Source organism: Rissa tridactyla, chromosome 22, assembly GCF_028500815.1.
Source record: "Rissa tridactyla isolate bRisTri1 chromosome 22, bRisTri1.patW.cur.20221130, whole genome shotgun sequence".
NCBI lineage: Eukaryota > Metazoa > Chordata > Aves > Charadriiformes > Laridae > Rissa > Rissa tridactyla.
The window spans coordinates 2857157-2878722 of NC_071487.1; the positions used below are offsets into that span (position 1 = coordinate 2857157).

The 21566-nt window shown below is 64.1% G+C and overlaps 1 protein-coding gene across 2 annotated transcripts; it reads right to left on the reverse strand.

The window, feature by feature from the left end:
* Positions 1-8: 8 nt before the first annotated feature.
* On the reverse strand, positions 9-20936 carry ARHGAP45 (Rho GTPase activating protein 45). 2 transcript variants are annotated; one of them, XM_054181637.1, is made up of 23 exons: positions 20703-20936; positions 18269-18599; positions 16423-16566; positions 15232-15316; positions 14690-14762; positions 14166-14244; positions 13894-14031; positions 13577-13641; positions 12964-13074; positions 11793-11873; positions 11410-11589; positions 10812-10949; positions 10332-10522; positions 9892-10037; positions 9030-9107; positions 8523-8624; positions 7344-7507; positions 6631-6819; positions 6112-6249; positions 4057-4295; positions 3488-3749; positions 2921-3017; positions 9-2738 (listed from the first exon to the last, which is right to left on the reverse strand). In XM_054181637.1, the coding sequence occupies exons 1-23, from the start codon at positions 20790-20792 to the stop codon at positions 2350-2352; spliced, it is 3510 nt and encodes a 1169-aa protein (XP_054037612.1). In that variant the 5' UTR covers positions 20793-20936; the 3' UTR covers positions 9-2349. The 2 variants fall into 2 exon arrangements, with proteins under 2 accessions (XP_054037612.1, XP_054037611.1); XM_054181636.1 differs by lacking the exon at positions 20703-20936 and adding an exon at positions 19905-20179.
* Between the last annotated feature and the right edge of the window lie 630 nt (positions 20937-21566).

Here is a 21566-nt window from a genome sequence, read left to right on the forward strand (position 1 = left end):
TGCTCAGCCTCCTGCAGCCATGGTCATATGAGTCTGGAAGACTCCGATCTCCAGGACAGACACGGGTTGGAACATGCTGATTTTATTTATTTTTTTGGAAGCAAGTCAATCTGATCACAGCAAAACATGTTACGCGGCTTCGTACAGCAGTACAGGCACGCCATAGCAAACACGCTTTACTTTTTCCACGCCGAATTAATGTACAACCGGAAGGGTGCCTGTCCCTGTGTGAAGCTCAAGCGCAGCTTTCGTCCCTTCCCTCACTCGCATTCACCCGCCATCCATCCTCGCACACACACGCGGTACCGCCGGGGGTAGCAGTGCTGGTAGCGAGGGCCCTCGGCCTCGTTCCTCTTGCTACCGTGGAATTGAGCTGCTGGAAAAATCCAACCCTCTTGTTGAAGAGCTGCGGAGCGGAACGGCTCACGGCTGCCTCTGGCTCTTCTTTGGCTCAGTTAGAAACCGTTTAGCTTCGGGTTTGTGTACCTTTAAGCGACTCTGCCGAGATGCGTTTCCGATAGTCTTGCAGAGCTCTGGGAACCAGAGCCCAGGCTCTCCCTGTGCTGGAGGCTGATCCTCTGAGGGGTCAAACGTCTGGTTGATCGCGCGGCTCTACACTAACGAGGCGCGTGTAACCCCCCGGCCACCCCTCAGTGGATCTTCAGCTGGAACGTCGCTCCCGCTTGGCTTCCTTGGCCTCTGCCCTCCCCTCGCTGTCCCCTTGGGGTGGCCGCTCTTGACGCGCGAGCGGAGGGAGCGAGAGAGGAGCTGGCGTCCAGCATCCCCCCGAGGAAGGGGGTGGCTAATTACTAGAAAACAGCTTTGGATTTCTGCAATTGCTCAGGAGCCGTGGGCTGCGCGTCGCTCGCGTGCGAGGTGCCCTTGCTCTGTCCCTGGCCGGGCGCGCTCGGTCCCTGCTGGGCCAGGTCTGGTGGCACGCTCGGCAGTGACAGCAGGAACGCAGCCCAGGCGCAAGCAGGGGAACAGAAGGAAACAGCTTTCAGCTCTTTTTAAACTTAAAATTACTTGTTTCTCTATGCTTCAGTGCAGAAAAGTCTCGTAGCTTTAAAAAAAATATATTTCAACTGGTCTTGTTTGACCCTTGAAGTTCCTTTGCCAGCAGAGGTAGTGGGTTCATGTTGAAGGGTTATCTCTTTACAAAAAAAAGAAAAAACAAAACAAAAAGCCTCTGACACTGGCAGGGGCTGGGACTCGGTTCGGGCTGTGACGGTGCCAAGGAGGCGGCGTGTCCCCTTGGTGACCTGCTCCCTGCCCAGCTGCACTCGGAGCCAGCCGGAAGAGCAAAGGTGCAGTCCTGGACTCGCAGCTTGGATTTTTGGAGACCGATTTTCTATCAAAAAACCCCAAAACCCTGAGAGATCAGGCAACGCTCGGGACCCTGCAGCCAGGAAAACTCCCGAGCTTGCTCACAGCCTGCGGCTGCTCTTTCTGTGGCTCCTCCAGGTAGAAAAATGCCCGTAAATACAAGCAGCAACGCGAAGCTTGTCAGGCGAGCCCGGCAGGGCACGGCGCCGGCTGAGCCCTCCGGTGCTTGGAAGTGCCGAGGCAGTAGATGCGTGGCCGGACGTGGGGTGCCCGCTACAGTCAGTTAGAGACGATAAATGTACCTGGCAGGGCCCGGCAGACGGTGCGGTCGTGGCCCTGCAGCCGCGGATGGCTCCGCGCGAGAGGGTGCGGGTGGATTTTACCCGGCTGTGCTGAACCCAGCGCTCCTGCGGCCGCGTCCCCTTCCCGGCGAGCCATTCCCTGCGCTGGCAGAGCCTGGTGCTCGGCGTTGTCCGTCTGTCCGAGCCTGGCTGCAGTGCCCTTCTAATGGGGACCTCTCCCTGTGTCACCTCCTCTCCCCTCCAGCCGCAGCCAGCGAGGGTGATCGGATCTCTGGACTCTTCCTACCTCGTTTTCTGCAGCAGAGGCGTGGGATTAAGGAGCGCGGCAAAAATTAAGCCTGTGACCCGGCACGGGCACAGCAAAGCCCTGGGTTCCTTCCCAGTCCGGAACAAGCAGTGAGGGGGCTCCAGGCTTCAGCTCCTTCCCAAGAAACGCGGTTCTGGGCTGCTGGACCTGACGGCTCCCCGCAGTCGGGGCAGCCTGGCCCGATGTCCCCTGTCGGGAGCCGAGGAGCTCGGGGGGTTTGTGTGAAAGCTCCAGCCACGGAACAGGGAGGACTTGCCTGCAGCTGACACACCGAACCCCCCCGAGCTGCCCGGGGCTCCGTGCCGGCCCTCCCCACCCTCGCCATCGCAGCTCTGCGCGTCGCTACGCCCGGGCAGCAGCCGGGTTCTGCCCCTTTGCCCCGTCCCAGCGTCCGCGGCGCTTTTGTTGGGTGGCTTAGATAAACCGGGGCCGCCCCTCGCCACCCCCTCGGCTCCTGGCTGCCAGAGACGGGGCAGTGGCAGGCGAGGGTGTGTTGTTGGACTGGTTTGTGTTGCGGTCCGTGTCGGCAGCGGAGAGGCGGCTCTCGGGGTATTCTTCTGCGTCGCTTTGCTCTTCTCCCGGGGGGCTGCGGCAGCGGGGAGCGCTGCCCTCCGCATCCGACTGCCCCATGCTGCAGCTCCGGCTCCGCTGCCCCTCGCTCCCTTCGTCGCAGAACTGAGCGTCGTCCGTGCTGGTCTCGCTCTCCTGTTTCCTGAGATGGGTTCCTGGGACCCCGGCGGCGGCCAGCAGCTCCCCGCTGTCCTCCAGCTCGGAGTCGGAGTCAACGGAGCGGTCGCCGGACTCTGCGGGACAGAGGGAGCCCGGTGCTACGCTCTCACCCAGCACCGCGGTGCCAGCGAGAGCTTTGCTCAGCAAACTCGTGGTCTTCAGGGACAGGGGAAGGACGTTGTGTTATTGCCACTGGTGACACCCCGGACCTCCCAAGAGACCGGCGCCCGCTGGGAAGGAGCCACCTTTCGCTTACCTGCGAATGAGTCGGTGCCGTAACCCAAATTCCCCTTCTCCGAAGGCAGGTCGGGGGCGCTGCCGGGAGGAGCTGCGGGCTGGGAGCCTCCGCTGGCCTGGGAGGAAGAGGAGCAGCGGTGAGGGCGTGGAGGAGAAGGCACCTCTCTCCTTCACCGAGACACGGTGCCAGAAAATGTTTGGTGCAGAAATGCCGTCTTTTTGTCCCTGTGTAAAGGTGCGTAGGCTCCATCCCCCCACCCCCTGCCTGTCACCTACGGAAACTGTTCTTTTGGGGCAGAAAATCACTCGCAAGTGGAGTGGGGATGCACGGGGGGACGGGGAGGGGGTCCAAAGAGAAGGGCAGCAGCGTTGGCCAGACCCGTACCATCGTGGGGCATGGCAGGGATGGGGAACACCCTCGGTGCAGGGCAGAGCCCGAGGCCGGGCACCGCTCAGGAGGGAGCTGGGGGTGCTGGGGCCGCAGGAGGGGCTGCCCCGGCTGATCTGCTCCAGGTTTCGAGCAAAGGCAGGGTGTCTCGGTCGGTCTGCGTCCCCTCGGGGTGCTCCCTGCCCCACAGGCTCCTACCAGGTCCGAGCAGCCGGCTGCCTCCTCCTTGCTCTCCGTGGAGTATTTGCTGGAGTCGCCCAGCACCGCGCTCTCCTTGTTCTCAAAGATGGTGGAATAGAAGATGATGAGTGCCTCGACGATGCGAGCTTGGTGGGGATAATCGACCAGCGAGGACAAGGAAATAGTGGCATCCGTGGGCCGCGGGCGCATCAGCGTTGGCCCGAAGACGATGCCCAGGTTGCTGGAGGTCATCTTGTTGTCCTGCTCCACTTCCACGATCCTGGGGAGGAGGAGGAGGAAGAGGAACTCGTGAGAGGAAGCCGGGAGAAGGGACGAGCGGACGGGCAGGGCTCACCCCGCCTGGTGTCTCCAGGCTGGAGGAGATGCTGGGCCGGCAGCAGGGGACATCCCTCTGGTGGCACACACCAGCTTCGGCCAAGAATTGGCTGCAGCCGCGGATCTACCTCCCTGCTCCCGGCAAGGGCTGGGCTGTCCCCGCCGCGGGTGCGGTGGGGGAGGCTGCGCTCACCTCCCCATCTAGGGAAGAGAGGGAAGGTGCCCCCAGCACCCACACGGGCTCTCCTCACCTTCTCAGGTGCTGCAGGAGGTACTGCAGCGTGGCCATGTTCTCCAAGGGCAGCTCCTTCAGCAGCTCCTTCAGCTTCAGCACCAGGTTTGCCACCACCTTGTCGGTGTCGGCTCCTCTGTCCACCAGCTCGGGGCCCCCCTTCCCGCTCTTGCCCTTGCCCTCGCCGCCCTGCAGGCTCTCCTTGGCCAGCCCCATCAGCTCGTTGTACATGCGGAAGGGCATAATGGGCTCCGGCAGCTGCAAGCAAGAAGAGGGGAGGTGGGCGCCGGAGAAACGTTCCTCCCGGAGACCTAGACCCGCCCGGTGCCGTTTCTTACGGCACGGAAACGTTTCCAATGCCTGCAGAGCACGCAACCTGAAGGGAATGTTTATTTATCCGTCCCCTGAAGCGTGTAAATCCAGCCTCGTTTGTCCTAGACAATTAGCAGCTGATGAAGTTCAAGCAAAAAGCAGCGTTTAATCAGCCCGTGGGTGCTCCCAGCTGGATGGATCCCTGCGGGCCCAGGTTAAAGGATTCTCCTTTTTTTTTCCCTAGGAAAGCCCCAGGATGGGCAGAGCAGCAGGTTCCCCAGCGGCGGCGGGAGAGAGGAATGGAAGAGGACGGGGGTGGATTGTGGTGGGGTGGAGAAGGCAGGACGCGAGCGGCGGCGCCTGCAGCAGAGGTGGGGCTGCGGTGAGGTGGAAACTCTTGCTTTGAAATTTGTACGAGGCAGCCAGAGCGGCGTGTTAACTAATTGCTGGGTTTGCCGGGCTGGCGGGGTTTTCGGAGCGGCTCAAACGGATGGGTTTGGGGACCAGCAGAGCGGGTTCCCTCCAGCCCAGCGTTTCCCAGAGGGGCTTTAAACCCATTTCTCCGCAGTGAGAGGTTGGGTCATGACTCAAGGACTGATCCTTCCTCTCTTTCCACTCCGCTTTTTGACTCTGGAGAGACCGCAGAGGCAGTTCAGAGCCCCTCAGTCCGTGCGGGGACCCAGGGACCCGCGGCCCAGCCCGGTGCTGGCGTTAAGGCACGGGAGCCCCTCGGGGGGGTTCCAGCAGCGCCGCAGGAGAGGCAGCAGGAAGGAGTTAAGCGGGGAGGCTGCCATGCGAAGGAGAAGCTGCTTCCTCTCCTTCTGCCTTGTGGTGGTGGGTTGGAGGATGTGGGTGATGCCGTTTGCGCTGCCAGTTTTTGAGTTTGCGTGTTGGCGTTTGCTGGGGGTGGAGAACGGCTGTGAGCTGGGCACAGCGCCCGGCTGAGCCCACCAAGGGACACCCGAGGGACACAGCACCCATCTGAGCCCATCAGAGGGTGACCTGAGGGACACAGCGCCCATCTGAGCCCACCATAGGGACACCTGAGGGACACAGCGCCCATCTGAGCCCATCAGAGGGACACCTGAGGGACACAGCACCCATCTGAGCCCATCATAAGGACACCCGAGGGGCACAGCACCCAACTGAGCCCATCACAAGGACACCCGAGGGGCACAGCACCCAACTGAGCCCATGATAGGGACACCCGAGGGGCACAGCACGCATCTGAGCCCATCATAAGGACACCCGAGGGACACAGCACCCGTCTGAGCTCACCACAGGGTGACCTGAGGGACACAGCACCCGTCTGAGCCCACCGCAGGGACACCCCAGGGACACAGTGTGACGGGGAGACGTGAGCTCAGCCCCGGCCCTGCCGTGCGGAGCGACCTTTGCTGGATCACTCACTTCCCCTTTCGCGTCGCTGGTTCCCCAAGGGCGAAGGGGAGGGAGGGTTTGGTGCTTCTGCACGTCGCCGGTGGCCCGCGGGTGCCGCAGCCATGGCAGCCGCCTTGTGCCAGGGCTCCCCGAGAGCAATAACCCCACGGTCGGCTCGGGGGAGGCTCACGGTCACATCCCCACTGCTGACCCGCTCCCGGCTGGGGGGGGACCCCTCGGCACCCACAAATCCTGCCCGGTTCGTGCGGAATCGCTCCCGCCAGAGATGATCCGGTGACGGCAGGTCTGGTTGGGGACAGTCAGTTCCTCTGGGCACCTCTCCCCCGCCTCCCCCCAGCAGGAGGCGGCACCGGCACCCTACCTGTCTCAGGTAGAGCTTCAAGACGTTGCTGATATCATGAGGGGAGGCCTGGGAAAGCTCCACCAGCTCTTTCCCATTCTCAAATGCCTGGCAAAGCTTCTCCACCCGGGTCTTGACACCGTTAACCCGGTAGATGCCCTGTAAAAGAGAGAAAAGCGGAGTTGGGGGTGAGGAGAGATGCTTCTGTTCATGTTTGCGTGAGACAGTGAGCTTCTACCTCCCACCCCCTCCTCCCGGGGCTGGAAATCCCTCTCAGAAATCGTTCTGGGACATCCCCTTCCAGCTCAGGCGTTACTGTCATTCCTGTTTCATAGGAAAGAGGGAGGTGAGAGAAGTGAGTTTCTGAGCTCAGAGTTTGGGGCGTCAGGGCCAAGTTTATCACCCGGGACTTTCTGGCTTCCTGCCTCCAGGAACGTGAAAAGAGGAGCCTGTTGGGTTTCCCGGCGAGGCGGGAGAGGGGGTCCGGAGAAGGCAGCGGAGCCAGATCAGCTGAAGGAGAGGGAAGAGAGAGCGCGTCACCTTGGTTTTCAGTGCCCGCTTCTCTATCTCCGAAATGCACTTCTTGATGATGAAGGGGATGCCATCCGAGCTGCTCTGAGAAGCCTTGGTGAAGTCTTGCCCGAAAAGCTGCAGCTTCCCTTGGAGCTTCTTGTGCCCGCACTGGATGGCCAAGGTTTCCAGACACTTCTTGTGGCAGGCCAGGTAGCACTGGAAAACACGGGGAAAACGCGTGGAGGTGGGAGACGGCACCGCAGGGCAGGTCGAAGGGCAGCCCCCAAGAGACGCCAGGCGTCGCTCGGAGAACGAGGGCAGAGAGGAGAAACGCCTTTCTTGGAGCCGCCGTGGGCCCACACAAAGCGCACGGACCCCTCCCCGAAGGAGGAATGTCTCCCCAAACACGGGCTAGGGGAAGTAGGGGGTGGTCCTGCCCCAAAGGTCACGCTGACACCTCCGCGTAGGCTCAGGCAAGAGGGAAGTTAGACCTCGCGGCTGTGGTTACACCCGGGGTTGTGACCACGTCTGTGTCAGAGCCGCCGGCGGGGTTTCCACAGCAAACCTGTGACCCCCGGGTGGCGAGCGGCACAGCGATGCGCTGCCGCGGAGCGGGTGGCTCTCGCCTGGGGACAGGGGGAATCGCGGGACTGAACGCAGGGGAGGTCACCCCCTTCTCGGGACACGTCCTCCACCTCTTTCCAGCCACCCCCTTCCCTTCCCGCTTCTCCCAGCTTTACCTCCTCGCATTCTGCTCCCTGGAAGTAAACGTAGCTGTTGCACTCCCGGCATTTGGAAGGGGCGCGGAGCTTCCTCAGCCGGTGAGTCTGGGCAGCCTTGGACAAGCCAACGTTTCGGAAGGGCCCCGTCGGAGCCGTCATCTCTGGGGTCATCCCGTTGATGCCTACGAGCAGAAGGCAAAGAACCGCAGCTGCACCCTGGCTGCTGAGGAGGTACCTTCAGCAAAGCTGGAGCAGAAGGGTCTCTGCCACACAGCAGATGACCAGCTGGGAGCACCAGTTCGTTAGTGGCATTACGGATAACTGGTACCCTGAGGTCTACAGCCCTAGAGTGTCTGTTCCCACTGGTCGGAGCAGAGCCCATCTCTTGGGAAAGGAAACGCTACTGGGCTCCTCATGGGGCCACGGCCAGGTATCCTCCCAGCTGTTGTTCGGTTTTTCCTCCGAACAACAGGGTGACCGTGAGCCAGCGATGGGCCCTCGTGGCCAAGAAGACCAATGGCATCCTGGGGGGCATCAAGAAGGGGGTGGCCAGCAGGTGGAGGGAGGTCATCCTCCCCCTCTGCTCTGCCCTGGGGAGGCCCCATCTGGAGCGCTGGGTCCAGTTCTGGCCTCCCCGGTTCCAGAAGGACAGGGAACTGCTGGAGAGGGGACAGCAAAGGGCTGCCAAGATGCTGAGGGCACTGGAACACCTCTCTGATGAGGAGAGGCTGAGGGATTTGGGGCTGTTTAGTCTTAGATCTTTAGATCTTATCAACGCTGATAAATACTGAAAGGGGGGGTGTCAGGAGGATGGGGCCAGGCTCTTCTCAGTGGTGCCCCGGGGACAGGACAAGGGGTAACGGGCACAAACTTGCCCATGGGAAGTTCCATCTCAAGACGAGGAGGAACTTCTTTGCTGTGAGGGTGGCAGAGCCCTGGCACAGGCTGCCCAGAGAGGTGGGGGAGTCTCCGTCTCTGGAGACATCCCAACCCCGCCTGGACGCGTTCCTGTGCCACCTGCTCGGGGTGACCCTGCTGTGGCTGGGGCTTGGAGGAGATGATCTCCAGAGGTCCCTGCCAACCCTGACGTTCTGTGATTGTGTGATTAATTTGGGAAAAGCCAGCCTGCAGTTAGCGTGGCCATGGCGCGTGGGCACGCAGCTGGAGCCCCGTGTCACCTCCCGCGCTGCCACCTACTCTGCTCGAAGGGGGTGGCATTCTCCTCCTTCTCCTCCAGCTCTTCGCTGGAGGACATGGTGCCGTTGGAAGACAGCCGCTGGAGTTTGTGGCTGAATTCACCTGTCAAAAGAAAACCCGCGAGGCGGTGGGATTACTGGGGAAGCCGTTTCTCTCCTGAGAGTGCTCTGACGGTGGTGGCTGATCCCCACGGCAAAAAGTCGCCTCTTCTGTGTGGCCGGGGGCAGCTCTGGGGAGAAAATGAGCAAGCGGGGGGGGAGCGGAGGCTGTGTGTGCCCGTCCAGCGCCCCGCTGCAGCCAGAGCAGGGTAAAGAACGGTGGTCCCTCGTCCCATCCCACCCCATCCTGTTGGAGACTGGGCTCAGAGCAGTTATTTACAACACAGCGTTGTTACAAAGCAGACAAAAAGGAGAAGTGGCAGGTCCCGCCGAGCTCCGAGGCTCGGGTTTTAGGCTGACTGTATAAAAGGGGAAGGACCGCGCGCCCGGGGCTGGTTTCGGTACCTACCTGCGCTCGAATCCAGGCTGCTGTCGCCTTCAGTGACGGAGGTCGGCCAGGATTTGTGGACCTGGTGTCCTCTTCCACCTGCAGAGGAAAACGCATAGTCTGCCTGAGATCGCTTCCTGCGTTCAGCAGAGAAACGCGGGAGAAGGGCCTGGACTCCAGGAGACCCTGAAATTCCTGAAGGGAGCTGCTTGGCTTCCTGTTGGCAGGGTGGGGAAGGGGCTGGAGGGGTGGGGGTGCCTTTGGGAACACCATCCAGCACGGGAAAGAAGAGATGGGGAGATGGGGAATGGTCTTGGGGAGATGGGGAATGGTCTTGGGGAGATGGGGAGTGGTCTTGGGGAGATGGAGAATGATCTTGAGGAGATGGGGAATGGTCTTGAGGAGATGGGGAATGGTCTTGGGGAGATGGAGAATGATCTTGGGGAGATGGGGAATGGTCTTGAGGAGATGGGGAATGGTCTGTTAAGCAGCACTAGCAAGAGTAACCCCCCCACACCATGGATCTGATTTTGTGTCCTTCAGGAAATTCAGCTTCCAGCCAGTCCTGCTCCTACAAAGAGAAGCCCCCTGGTACCCATGGAGGTCCTGCTTTGCTCCTTACCAGGGGAGGACGCCATCTGGCCGGGTTCTGGGAGAAACCCCCCCAAGCCTGGCAAATCAACCAGCACCTCCTTATCCATCTCCACCTCATCTGAGGTCTCTCCGTGTTCCCCCACTCCCCCACCAGCGGTGGGCTCACACGGGTGCTGTGTCCCTTGGGTGTCCCTCTGATGGGCTCAGATGGGCGCTGTGTCCCTCAGGTGTCCCTCTGATGGGCTCAGATGGGTGCTGTGCCCCTCAGGTGTCCCTGCGGTGGGCTCACCTCTCCGCTCGGCCCCCACAGCCCCGCTCTGCTGCTCCTTGGCTCCCGCTCCTCCTTCCGAGACCGGCCCAGCCCCATCGGAGCCGACGTTTGGGGAGAAATCACTGGCGTTGAAGCTGCCCTTCCGCGTGCGCGTGAAGGGAGACCTGGTGGGCAGAAAGAAGGAGAAAAGGGAACGTCTGGGTGGATGAGAAGGAAGGACGCTTGAAAACATTCGTGGCTGCCCTCCGCCTGTCTTGGGGTTTACAGTCCGCTGCCTTAGGTACTCGAGAGCCTCTCATCCACGGGGGGACACGAGAGGAATTCCCAGCTGGTCCAGTCCCGGATTTCCCAGTAGGAAGCACGCTGGCATCTGCAGGGGAGGGCAGTGCCAGCCCCGGGGAGGTTGTGACAGAGAAGGTGAGCGTGAACCAGCGCGGGATTCCCCCTCTGTCTCCTACCAGGCGTTGTGTGACACGTAGGGCTCGAAGTCGTACTGGGTGTCAGGCTCGTCCCCGCGCTGCAGCTGCTTGACGTGAGAGGCGTACTGCTGCCCGGGGTCGTAGAGCTTGCTGCTCTCGCACAGCGTCTGGAAGTTGACGGGCAGCGGAGCCGTCTGCATGTGCATGATCTGGTAGAAGGAGATCGTGGCCTAAAGATGACGTAGAGAAAACCAGGCGTGAGCTTTGAGAGCCGGCATACGAGGAAGGGAGAGACGAGGAGCTCCGGGTTGGGTGAGAAATCAGGGGGACGGAGCGGTGCAGCCTCGAGCCTCGGCTTTTCAGAGCAGCAGGGAGTGAAGAGAGCTCACGTCCACCTGGACCTCAGCTGAACCAGCAGCAGCCAAGCCAAGTTCGCTGGGGAGGCAGCTCTGACCCTCTCCCCAGCAGGGCACGGCCACCCCCCGGCCCTGGGGGCCATCCCGAGCCAGCCCCGCTCACCGTCTTGATGACCTGGTCGCTCTGTTTGATCACTTCGTGGATCTGCCGCAAGGAGTTCACCTTGGTGTCCTCCAGCTCCTGCTTCTGGGTGTTGGCATCCGCGACACAGGTCCGGTACGTGGCCATCGCCTCTTCTGCCTGTGAGGCGGGAGAGGCAGGAGATGGGAACAGCTCATAGGGAAGGAGGACACCAAAGACACGGAGGACATGGAAGACAAGGAGGACACAAGGACAAGGAGGACATGGAGGACAAGGAGGACATGAGGACAAGGAGGACAAGGAGGACACGGAGGACAAGGAGGACACAAGGACATGACGACACGGAGAACACGGAGGACAAGGAAGACATGGGGGACAAGGAGGATACAGGGGACAAGGAGGATAAGGAGGACAAGGAGGACATGGAGGACACAAGGACAAGGAGGACAAGGAGAACAGCTCTCTGCATTTGGACCCCGTTCCTCTAGGGCCGTGTCCGAGGATACGCAGGGATCTCGGTTCACTCCTCTTCACCCAGGGCTGTCCCTGTGCTGGGACACCGAGGAGTGAGAAGGTTCTTGCCAGGCTCAGCCCGGGTCCGGAGCTGTCGTGTTCCTACCTTGTTCTTGGCTTCCTCTTCCAGCCGCCTCTTCTTGTCCAGGGTTTTGGTGGTGATGCTGCTGGTGGTGTTCTGCTGCTCTTCCTCCGCCTTCACCGCCACGTACTTGGCCTTGTCGTGCTCCTCGCTGCGCTGCATGTAGATCTGCTTGGCCTTGCGCAGGTTCACCTCCGCCTCTTGCTGCCAAGGACAGCAGTGACCCAGGGTGAGGACTGAGCTCCGCAAGGGCATCGTTACCTCCCGCAGCCTCCTCGGGGCCCCTCTCCTGGGACAATGCGCCCGATGCTGCTGGAGAGGGGAAGGAACCCACCGCCCTCGGAGGGGAAGGTGTCACGAGTTCTCCGGGGCACAAACCCAGCCCGCGCTGCGTGGCTGGTACTCACCAGCTTCCTCTGCGCCCGGTGCCACTGCTCCTTGATCTCCTTCCTCCGCTTTTCATGCTCAAGGCGCCTCACCGTCAGCGGCTGCATCGGGAGGGAGAAACAGCCCCCCCCGCGGCTCTGAGCTAAACGCCCGCTGCTCTTCCCTTGGCAAAAGGCTTTGCAAGGAGAAGTTTCCCGGGGCGGTTGTTATCATTCCCCGGCACATCTGGGCTGGGTTATGGGGAGGGTTTGTCTCATGGACAAAAATCTCCAGCCTGGGAAGTGCCAGATGCCTTTTCCCTCCAAACTGAGCCAGCAATGGGCCCTCGTGGCCAAGAAGACCAATGGCATCCTGGGGGACACCAAGAAGAGCGCGGCCAGCAGGTGGAGGGAGGTCATCCTCCCCCTCTGCTCTGCCCTGGGGAGGCCCCATCTGGAGCGCTGGGTCCAGTTCTGGGCTCCCCGGTTCCAGAAGGACAGGGAACTGCTGCAGAGGGGACAGCAAAGGGCTGCCAAGATGCTGAGGGCACTGGAACACCTCTCTGATGAGGAAAGGCTGAGGGATTTGGGGCTGTTTAGTCTTAGATCTTTAGATCTTATCAACGCTGATAAATACTGAAAGGGGGGGTGTCAGGAGGATGGGGCCAGGCTCTTCTCAGTGGTGCCCGGGGCCAGGACAAGGGGTAACGGGCACAAACTTGCCCATGGGAAGTTCCATCTCAAGACAAGGAGGAACTTCTTTGCTGTGAGGGTGGCAGAGCCCTGGCACAGGCTGCCCAGAGAGGTGGGGGAGTCTCCGTCTCTGGAGACATTCCAACCCCCCCTGGACGCGTTCCTGTGCCACCTGCTGTGGGTGACCCTGCTGTGGCCGGGGCTTGGAGGAGATGATCTCCAGAGGTCCTTGCCAACCCCGACATTCTGTGAGTCTGTGTGATTCTGGGGGGGTGGGGTGGGGGTGGTTTCTCCCAAACCCTGTATCTGACCCCTCAAAGGGGGTTAGGTCTGGCTGAGAGCTTGGGCTCATTGATCCGCTGAGGCCAGAGCAAAGCCGGGGAATGCCGAGCCCGAGCGGCGGCTGGATTCCAGTTTCTGGAAGAGCTGCCTGTGGCAGGAGGACTGTGGAGACCAGCAGCCTCCCTCCCTGCCCAGCCGCTGGGGAAGACCCTTCTGAGGTGGCCCCTCGTCCCCTCACCTGGAGGAAGGTTTGCTGCTGCAGGGTGTTGGCCGCCTGCAGAACCGATGTCCCGTGCTCCATGTCCTGCTCCAGCGCCAGCAGGTAGATGGACAGGAAAGGCATGCTGGTCTGCCAAACGAGAAAAGGCACCATCCTGAGCCCCAGCACCGCAGCCTGAACCGAAGGAGACGCATCCTCCAGTGCTGCGTTTGGGGAAGAAAACCAGAGGCTGGGCTTGGTCGATGGCTACTGGTAAAAGCCCCATCCTGGACCGAGACAGTGTGGTCACAGGCTGCCAAGAGGCTGCTTGGAGGGTTCAGAGGGGGCTGGAAGGGTCCTGTGGTGTCTCCTGCCCAGTGCCTGGGCTGCAGAGCAGGGGACGGGGCACATCTGGGGTGTCACCCTGCCTGGGCTCTCCCTGCAGGCATCTCAGCAGGGATATTGGCTACCGATGGAGGAGGGTTTGCAGGGTCTTGACATTATCCCTTGCTTTGGTGTGGAGGCATGGATTTTGCCAGGCAGAGAGCTTTGGAGACGCTCTGAGGCTGGGTCACGCAAAGCGGACACTCCGGGGCTGCTTGTTCCCGATACAGCCCGGGCGCCGGGTGGCTTTAGGGACACGTGGACTTACCTCCTGACTGATGGTTTGCTTGCAGCTGTTTGCCATCTTCTGAAGCCCTTTGGCAAACTCCATCTCTGGAAGAAAAAGGTTGGAAGTGAAAAGACGTAGGAGACACCGGGGTCTCCCCGCTGATTGGGCTCCTTTGGAAAAACGAATCGGGGACGTCAGGAATGAAGGTCACCGCTGTCCTTGCAGTGGCTGCCTCCCTCGGCCTCCTGAACCGTAGAGAACCTCGATGTGTTCTGATGCTGCTCGGAGGAGTTCAGCCCCCGCTTCCGGTGAGGAACCCCCCCCCCCCGCCGTCCTCCCCGTCCCCCCCATCTCACCCAGCGTGGTCCTTTTCTCCAGGTATCCGATGAGGTCCTTCATGTACTTGGAGATGTTTTTGGCGTACTGGAGGGCAGCGTCTACCCCCCCCTCGCAGCGCTGCAGCATCACGTCCACTTCCTCGGCAGGAGGGCGGCCTGTGATGGGACGGCGTGGGGGGGGAAGGTGGGGGGAAAGAGGAGCCATGGGGAAGATGCTGGTTCCTGCCGGCCGTTCTGCTCAGCCGGGTACCCCCCCACCCCCACCCCTGCACCCCAACCCTCCTGCTCACCCGCGTCGTAGCTCTCCATGCCCGAAGGCAGGCCGTCTCCTCCAGGCCCCGGGATCCCCCCGTAGAGGCTCTCCATGGACTTTGGGAGTTGGGAAAGAAAAGGGAGTGATCAGACAAGAGGAAGGGGAGCGGTTGGAGGGGTTGGTGGATGGAGGGGAGGGAGAAACCCGGAGCTGCTGGAGCTTTTCTGCTGATGCTGGAAGTCTGCTGGGCCCAGCCTGGGGCCAAGAGCTAACGGGAACGTCATTGGAGAAATACATTGCACACACCAGCCCAGGGCAGAGCTACGGAGAGCAACCAGAGCCCTGTCGACAGAGCTGCTCCATCCCTTCCCGAGCCACCTTGCCCTTTGGATCGAGCTTTTTTCCAGGTGGCTCTTCCCCTCCTCGGGATGGCGGCGAGGGCAGGAGCAAGCAGGGAAAGCCTCCACACAGCTCCGCCGGGCTTAGGGGTGGGCTGGGAATCCCACGTCTCCCAAGCTGGCGCATCCCGAGACCCGCGTGACGGGAGCGGGCGTCGCTCACCTGGTTCTGGTCGCTGGGTGGGATGGAGAGGATGGTGCTGCTGTCCACCTCCCCCATGAGGAACTCGGACACGCTGCGACGAGAGGAATACGAGAGGGCTCAGCAAAGGGGGGACAAGCAGGGCTGTCACCCAGCAGCACCCGACCCCCATCCAAGGCACCGGGCGAGGGCCGGGGCGGTGGGAGCTGAACGACTGGTTTCAGTGGGGACCAGCACAGCTCCACGTGATGAGGTCCTGGTAACTCGGGTGGGGGAGCAGAGCTTGGCCCAGCGCTGAAGGGGGGCTGGGAGATGGACCCTGCGGGCTCGAGCAGGCTTTGGGGGTCCCTCCTCGGCGCTGGGGGAACTGCTGGTGCAGGAGTGAACCTGCCCTCCCCATGGGGTCTCCCCAGTCCCAACCCCTCTCCCCCCCAACCAGCCGCCATGGGGCTGTGTGTGGGCGAGGGGACGGGGCGAGGGGTGGAGATGTGTCCTGGCTGGTGGGGATAGTGGGGTCCCTCAGGGGACCTTCTCCCGGGGACGGCTGGGCAAAAGCCCCTTACGTGCTGCTGAAGGACACCGCGATGGTCTCCACGGCCTTCTCGAACTCCCGCTTGTCCGTCTCATTGTTGGATTCGTAATGGAAACCTGGAAATGAGGAAAAGCGGGAGCCCTGTCGCCACAAGCGCCCGTCCCCGTCTCCGGCAGGAGAAGGACCTGCCGGTCTCAGCTCTACCCCGGGGCCGGGTCGGGCTCGAGAGAGCAGTGGGGAGGAGAGGACCGTCCCCATGGATGGTGGACTTTCCCTAGTGCGGTGACTCTGCCGTCGCCCCCGGGACTCCCCTGCCACCATCACTTGGTTCGGGTCTCTGCTCGCTCCCGTCACCCAGCGCTACCTGTTCCTCTGCCCCCCTCTCCCACGGCACCCCCAGAGCCCCCCACTTTCCTATGGCACGCCTAGAGCCCCCCGCTCTCCTATGGCACCCCCAGAGCCCCCCTCTCCCAAGCAGGACAGCATCTTCCAGGGGGGGCTCTTGCCCGCGGCCGAAAGAGGAACCACCGGCAGCAACGGGAACCAGCACCGATGGCCCAAGGGACACTCGTGGCACCCCGGTGCCTTTTGGGTTGGCTCCTCTGTCCGTGCCCTGGTGGGGGGCTGGTAAAATGAGCCCCCCCCACTGCGGTGAGGGGCTGGAACTGCCCCCACCCCTCTGCCCCGGGGACGTGGGGTGCCTGAACTCGCTCCATCCTGGCCCCACGTGGGACCAGCCCCATGGCAGACCTCTTGCCACCCGCCACTAGGCTTCCTGTCCCCTCGCCGTTGCTGTTCGGTGTCCAGGAAGCGGCGCGGTGACGCAAAATGTTGTGCTCTGCTTGCGGTTAGCGCAGCCGTCCCCCTCCCCGCTGGTGTCACCGCGGGCAGGAGGTGGTGCCCCAGCCAGGATCCGGGCTCCACGGACCCCGCTGCCGTAAACACGAGCTGCTGCCAGGAGCGGGAGCCCATTATTTAAGTGTTTTTTCCCGCGGCTGTGCTTGGAAACCCCCAGGCGGGGATCTGGGCTCGGTCATTACTGACACCACATCATCCTTAAAACCAAAGCACAGCCAGGAGGCAGTTGATGACTTTGCCCTCTCCGCCCATCCGTGGGGCAGCTCCGCTCCTGGCAGCCCCCGCTGTGGCCTCCCCAGGCCCCACACATCCCGGCATGGGTCAGGAGGGGAGTGGGACAGGGGTCCCAGCCCCATAGTCTCACCCTTGACTTTGGAGATGAGGGTCCCGGCGGCTGTCAGGGTCTCCAGGGTGTTGAGCAACGGGTATTTATTGATGACCTGGCGCAGGATGCGCAGGGTTTCGCCCAGGCACTCGTGGGCCAGCGGCCGCTGCGGCTCCTTGGGGTCTGCGAGAGAGGGGGGCAGGGGCTGAGATGCTGCCCCACATCCCTGCCCCCCGGGAGCCTCCCATCCACCCTCCATCAACCACGTCCTGGGCAGGGTCCCGCCAGGCTCCCAGACCATGCAGCCCATCCCCGTGGCTTCGGGGCTCCCCGGCATGGGGACGGCTGCATCCTGCTTATCTGGCACCTCCCTGTCCCCGCCGGGGCTGAGCCGGCCCTGGTGTCCCCCTCCCGGCGCAGCGGCAGGCCCGGGGCAGCCCGACCTTTTAGGCATTTTTTCCTCAGTAGTAACTTTTTCCCTTGAAAGCGGTTGGGGAATTTCCTCCTCGTTTCCTTCCCTTCCTCCCCGCCGGCCGGCCGGGCGCTCCCGGCCACTGGGAGGGATGTGGCAGGGCTGTCCGGCGGCTGTCCCCCAGCCAGCCAGGCTCACCGTGTCCCGTGGGGTCCTTCACTGGGCACCATCCCCTCCGTGGGCTCTGGCCACCAGCCCGGGGGTCCGACCCCACTCCGCACCGTCCCGGGGCTGGGGCTGGCAGCCGTGTTAGGAGGTGCGGAGCTCCCGTAGGGAAGCGCTGGGATGGGAACCTGTCACGCCAAGCTCGGGATTGGAAAGGGATTTTCTCCGCTCCTGCTCCCATTTCGAGGCCCCTTCCAGAGTGGGAATGGGGCTGGGAATGGAGCTGGGAACGGGGCTGGGAACGGGGCTGGGAATGGGGCTGGGAATGGGGCTGGATGGGTGCGGAGGAGAGATGGACTCTCCAAAACCACATCTGTGTCCTGCAGCTCAGCCCTGGGCTCCAGCCCCAACCTCTCGCCGTCTCTTTGCCGCCCCGGGGATGGCACCATCCCAGCTGTCCCAAACCGGCTCCAGCGATAACCCCGCGTGGGGACACCAGTGGGACGGTCCCCGTCGGGCTCAGGGCTGTGCCCTCCCTGCCCTGCAATGCCCAAAACTCGGCAGGGAGCCAGAGGCATCGCCCCCCCCCACCCCCCCCACCCCCCGGCTGCCATCCCGCTGTCCCCCTGGCAGTGCAGCCCCCCGGCCGCGTTCCCAGGGGCCCGGCCGTGGATCCAGCCGTTTCCCCGGGGCTGGGCGCTGCCGTTTTCCACGGCGAGTGGGGATGCGTCAACACGTTTGCAAAACCAGCACTGAAAACATGGCATCATGTGACACACACACCCCCGCCCCGTCCCCGCAGCCCCACCTCGCCATGGGGACCACGAGGTCCCCTCCCGTCCCCTTCTCCCCCATGGGGAGGGTCACCCACCCGCAGCCCCCCCCGGCCCCGCGCCTGCGTTGGGGCATCGTCCCCATGCCACCGGCCGCCCCGATGAGGCTGGGCCAGGGGGTCGGGGGGCCGTGGGGCCGTGCCCGGTGCCCCGCGGGGCTCTGGGGGCCCTGGCAGGCAGCTGGCACCGCCGCGCTGTAAACAGGAAAGCGGGCGGATGAAAATAGCTCGCAGGCAGGAAGCCGCGTTATCCTGGCTCCGAGCTCCCGGCAGCCACCCGTCACCTTCTACCCACGGCCACCGAGGCTCTGCACGGTCCCCCGGGGGCTCCGGTCCCCTCCTGACCCCGGCAGAGACCCCTAGCCATGGGTCCGGTCTGTCCCTAGGGAGGGGATGCTCCTGAGCCCTCCCCGCAGCGGTGGGTGATGTGGGGCAGCACTAGGGCTGGGGGGAGCCGGGGGCATCCTGGCACTCACCGTCGCGCAGCACCACGTCCCGCAGGTTCTCCAGGGCGTCGGCGAAGCGGGCCACATCTGTCAGCAGCTGGGAGATGTCCTCCGTGTCGATGAAGGGGCCCTCCCCGCCGTCCATGGGGCTGTAGGACGTGGGGGTCTTGTGGCCCTTGGGCACGGCCCTGGGGACGGAGGCGGTGAGGGGGAAGCCGGCGGCGCTGGCATGGCGGCTGAGGCTGGTGGGGCGCTTCAGGGTGCCCACGGCGCTGGGGCTGGTGCTGAGCTTGGAGCTGGTGGGGGGCAGCTCCCCCAGGCCGGAGCCGGGCGCCTCCAGGCAATCCTTGCGGGAGAGGTCCTGGGGGAGCAGGGACGAGCGTGAGCCCCCAGCTGGCATGGCCAGTGCCACCCCAGCTCGGGCAGGGAGGTGGCAGCACCCCGAGACCCTCCGTGCCACCAGCCTGGAGGGACGGGCTGTTGTCTGAGGGACTGCTAGTCATGCTGTGCCTCAGTTTCCCCAGTTCTGTATCCCAGCAGAGCCCGAGGATCCAGCCCAGCTGCGGTGCGGGGATGAGGCGTAGCCCTCCCGGCATTCCCAGCCCTCTGGGGACTCGGGATGGGGATGATGGGGATGGGCTCGGAGCCAACCCGCAGGGCAAAGGCAGATGCTCCACCAGCAAGAGAACAGCCCGAGGGGGGTAGCGGGTTTGGGTGCTCCCTGCCCCTGTCGTGCTGCTGCCCCCGCAGCTGGCATTGCCCGGGGCTCCCGGTGGATTCACCGGGGGTGTCACAGGAAGCATCAGCTCCGAAACCACGGGCCAGGAGCCGGCTTGGCCACCCCGTCTGCCCCCTGTGGCCCACACTGGCCCCCACCAGCCCCCACCAGCCCCTGTGGGTCTGGATTTTTTTTGGGGGGGGGGGCCACACAATGGCACTGCCTTGCCCCCACCAGCACCCACCGCGCTGGAGCTGCCTGTCCCCGGGGCCTGGGGACCCCGGCACTGCGAGACGACAGCAGGATCGGGCCCCACACGTCCCTTCCTCTTTTTCAGCCCGTCTCGTCCCCAGGTTGGGCACAGCCCCCGCCCTGCCGGGGATGGGGATGGCGGGGGGGGACACCTCCGAGGCCACTCTCTGGAGACTTGGCAGATATTGTACGGACAGAGGGATCCCCCGATTTCTCAGGGTAAAATTGCCCCGAGGGAGGGGCTGGTACCAGCACCTTCCGGGGCCACGCACTGCACTGGGGCCACACAGCCAGCGAGGGTCCCTGTGGCATGGGGAGGGGGCCCGCAGCCACCCTCACCCCTCCAGTGGCTCCCATTGGTGACCCTCAGGGACCCGGGTGTGACACGAGTGTGCCGAGTCTCAGCATCCCTGGCCGAGCGCTGCCGTTTGGCGGGGCCGGAAGCCGTTTGGTACCGAGGGGGCAAACACCGAGCGCCTTCCCCTCGGGAGCCACCCGGGAGCACGAGGCTGCCGCGGGCGAGAGCGATGCGGGGCAGCTGGACCACCGCGGGGCTGCGGGGGGGCTGCCCCACGGGCCCCCACCCCAAAACGGCTGGGGCCAACCCAGCCCTGCAAAACCTGTCCCCATCCCCGCCACGGGGCGCAACGGCCCCGGAGACCCCGGTCCCTCCCCGTGGGGGGCACCCGGCCGTACCGTCAGCCGCACGGCGGGTGCGTGGGGCAACGAGTCCAGGCGGCGAGTGGGCGAGTGGGCTTTACCCGTCCGGCGGCGCCCCACGGAGTAGGGGCTGTAGCTCTTCCTCCCTGCCGCCCGGCCGAGCATCCCTCCGTCCGCCACCCATAGGCCCCTCTCCCGGGGAGGGGGTCGGGGACGGGTGCCCCTTGCTAAAGAGCCACGGGCGGGCTCTCGGGCCCCCCCGGCCCCGTCTCGCTGTGCCCGTCGCGCCCCATGCTCTGCGGGCTGGGGCGCAGGCGCGGGGCGGGCAGTGCCAGGGTGCTCAGAGGAGCCCTGACCGGCCCCATGGAGGCGAGACGCTTCCTCCTGCACCCCCCCCCCCAGCGCCGGGGGGTGCCCGAAAGTAAATAAATGCGTGGCAGAGCCGAGGCACCGGGGCTGGCTGAGCCCGGGTGTCCCCCCGCTCCTGCCCCTGTCCCCTGGACAGTTTGGGGGTTTCTCTGCCCTCCCCAAACTGCCGGCCGCAGCCCCCATGGTCAGGCTCCCCTGCTCTTTGCCGCAGCCCCCCCATTTCCCCCCCCCGGCCCCGCTCACCCTCCCACCTCCCCAGGCGGCTGCTCCATCCCCTTCATCTGGGGCAAACCTCCCCCCCCAGGCCCAGTGAGCAGGGTCCTTCCTCAGCTCTCTCCTCCTCCTCGCAGACCCCCTGACCCCCTGCCCCACAGCTCTACCCAGCGGCTCCGTGGGCACCGTGGCCCCATGGCCCCCGTGGCCCCGCGACCCCCAGCCCGCCGTGGGGGGACGTGGGACACTCACCGGCAGGGTCTGCGGGACAGGGCTTCCCGCCCGGCTCTTCTTGGAGATGGAGGGGGTTTTCATCAGCTCCCGCTTCTTCCGGGAGAACATGGTTCCCGGGGGCGGCCGAGCCCCGGCGCTCGGTGGCCCCTGGCTCTCTGCGGCCGTGGGGCCTGGCTGCCGCACTCCTCACCGCGCCGGCCACATTCGCCGGGGCGAACTGTCAGGAGGGCGCGTGTGACGCCGCCTTATTTCCTCATCGGCTTCGCAGGCGAACCTGAAACAGGAAAAGCCAAACGCGCACCCGGGGCGCGAGGCCGGGGGGGAAGGGGGACCCCGGCTGCCCCTGGGGGGGTCTCGGGCCCGTCTCCGGCCCCACAGAGGGCACAGAGGGGACGCCGGCGCTCTCGGGATGGTGGTCTCCCGGCGGCCATTTGTGTGTGTGTGGGGTTTGGTGACGCACCCCAGGGCTGCACGGAGGGGTCTGGGGGGCACAGGACTGGGGCTGACCCCCACGGGACCCTGTGGGTTTTACCCCAGTTTGGGGGTGTCCGTCAGTCCAGGGAGGATGAGCCCCATCGCACGGTGCACTGCTGCAGGCCCTGGGTGGGGGGGTGAGTGGGATGCAGGACTCTGGGATGCTCCTGTGGGATGCTCCGGGCTCTGCCTCCCCGGTGGGTTCGGTGGCGGTGCCAGGACAGCCCCGGCTGCCCCCCCGGTGTCGCTGCCCTGCCCCTGGCCCCCGCCAGCCCACAGCCTCTGCGCACCCACGGCCCCCACCCATGACTCCCCCACCCACAGGGTAACGCAGCCCCACAACGGTCCGTTCACCCACGGGTGGCGGATAAACCCCGGGAGGGGGACGGGATGGGACCCCTCGCGGTG

Bases quoted from the DNA above. Each gene is read 5' to 3' on its own strand.
- ARHGAP45 (XM_054181636.1), bottom strand. From the start codon at position 20,033: ATGCTCGGCCGGGCGGCAGGGAGGAAGAGCTACAGCCCCTACTCCGTG. The intron at 14,032-14,165 runs GTGAGCAGGAGG...GTCCCATCACAG, and splicing joins CATGGAGAGCTACGACGCGG to GCCGCCCTCCTGCCGAGGAA. The intron at 3,750-4,056 runs GTGAGGAGAGCC...CCTCCTCCCCAG, and splicing joins CTCCTGCAGCACCTGAGAAG to GATCGTGGAAGTGGAGCAGG.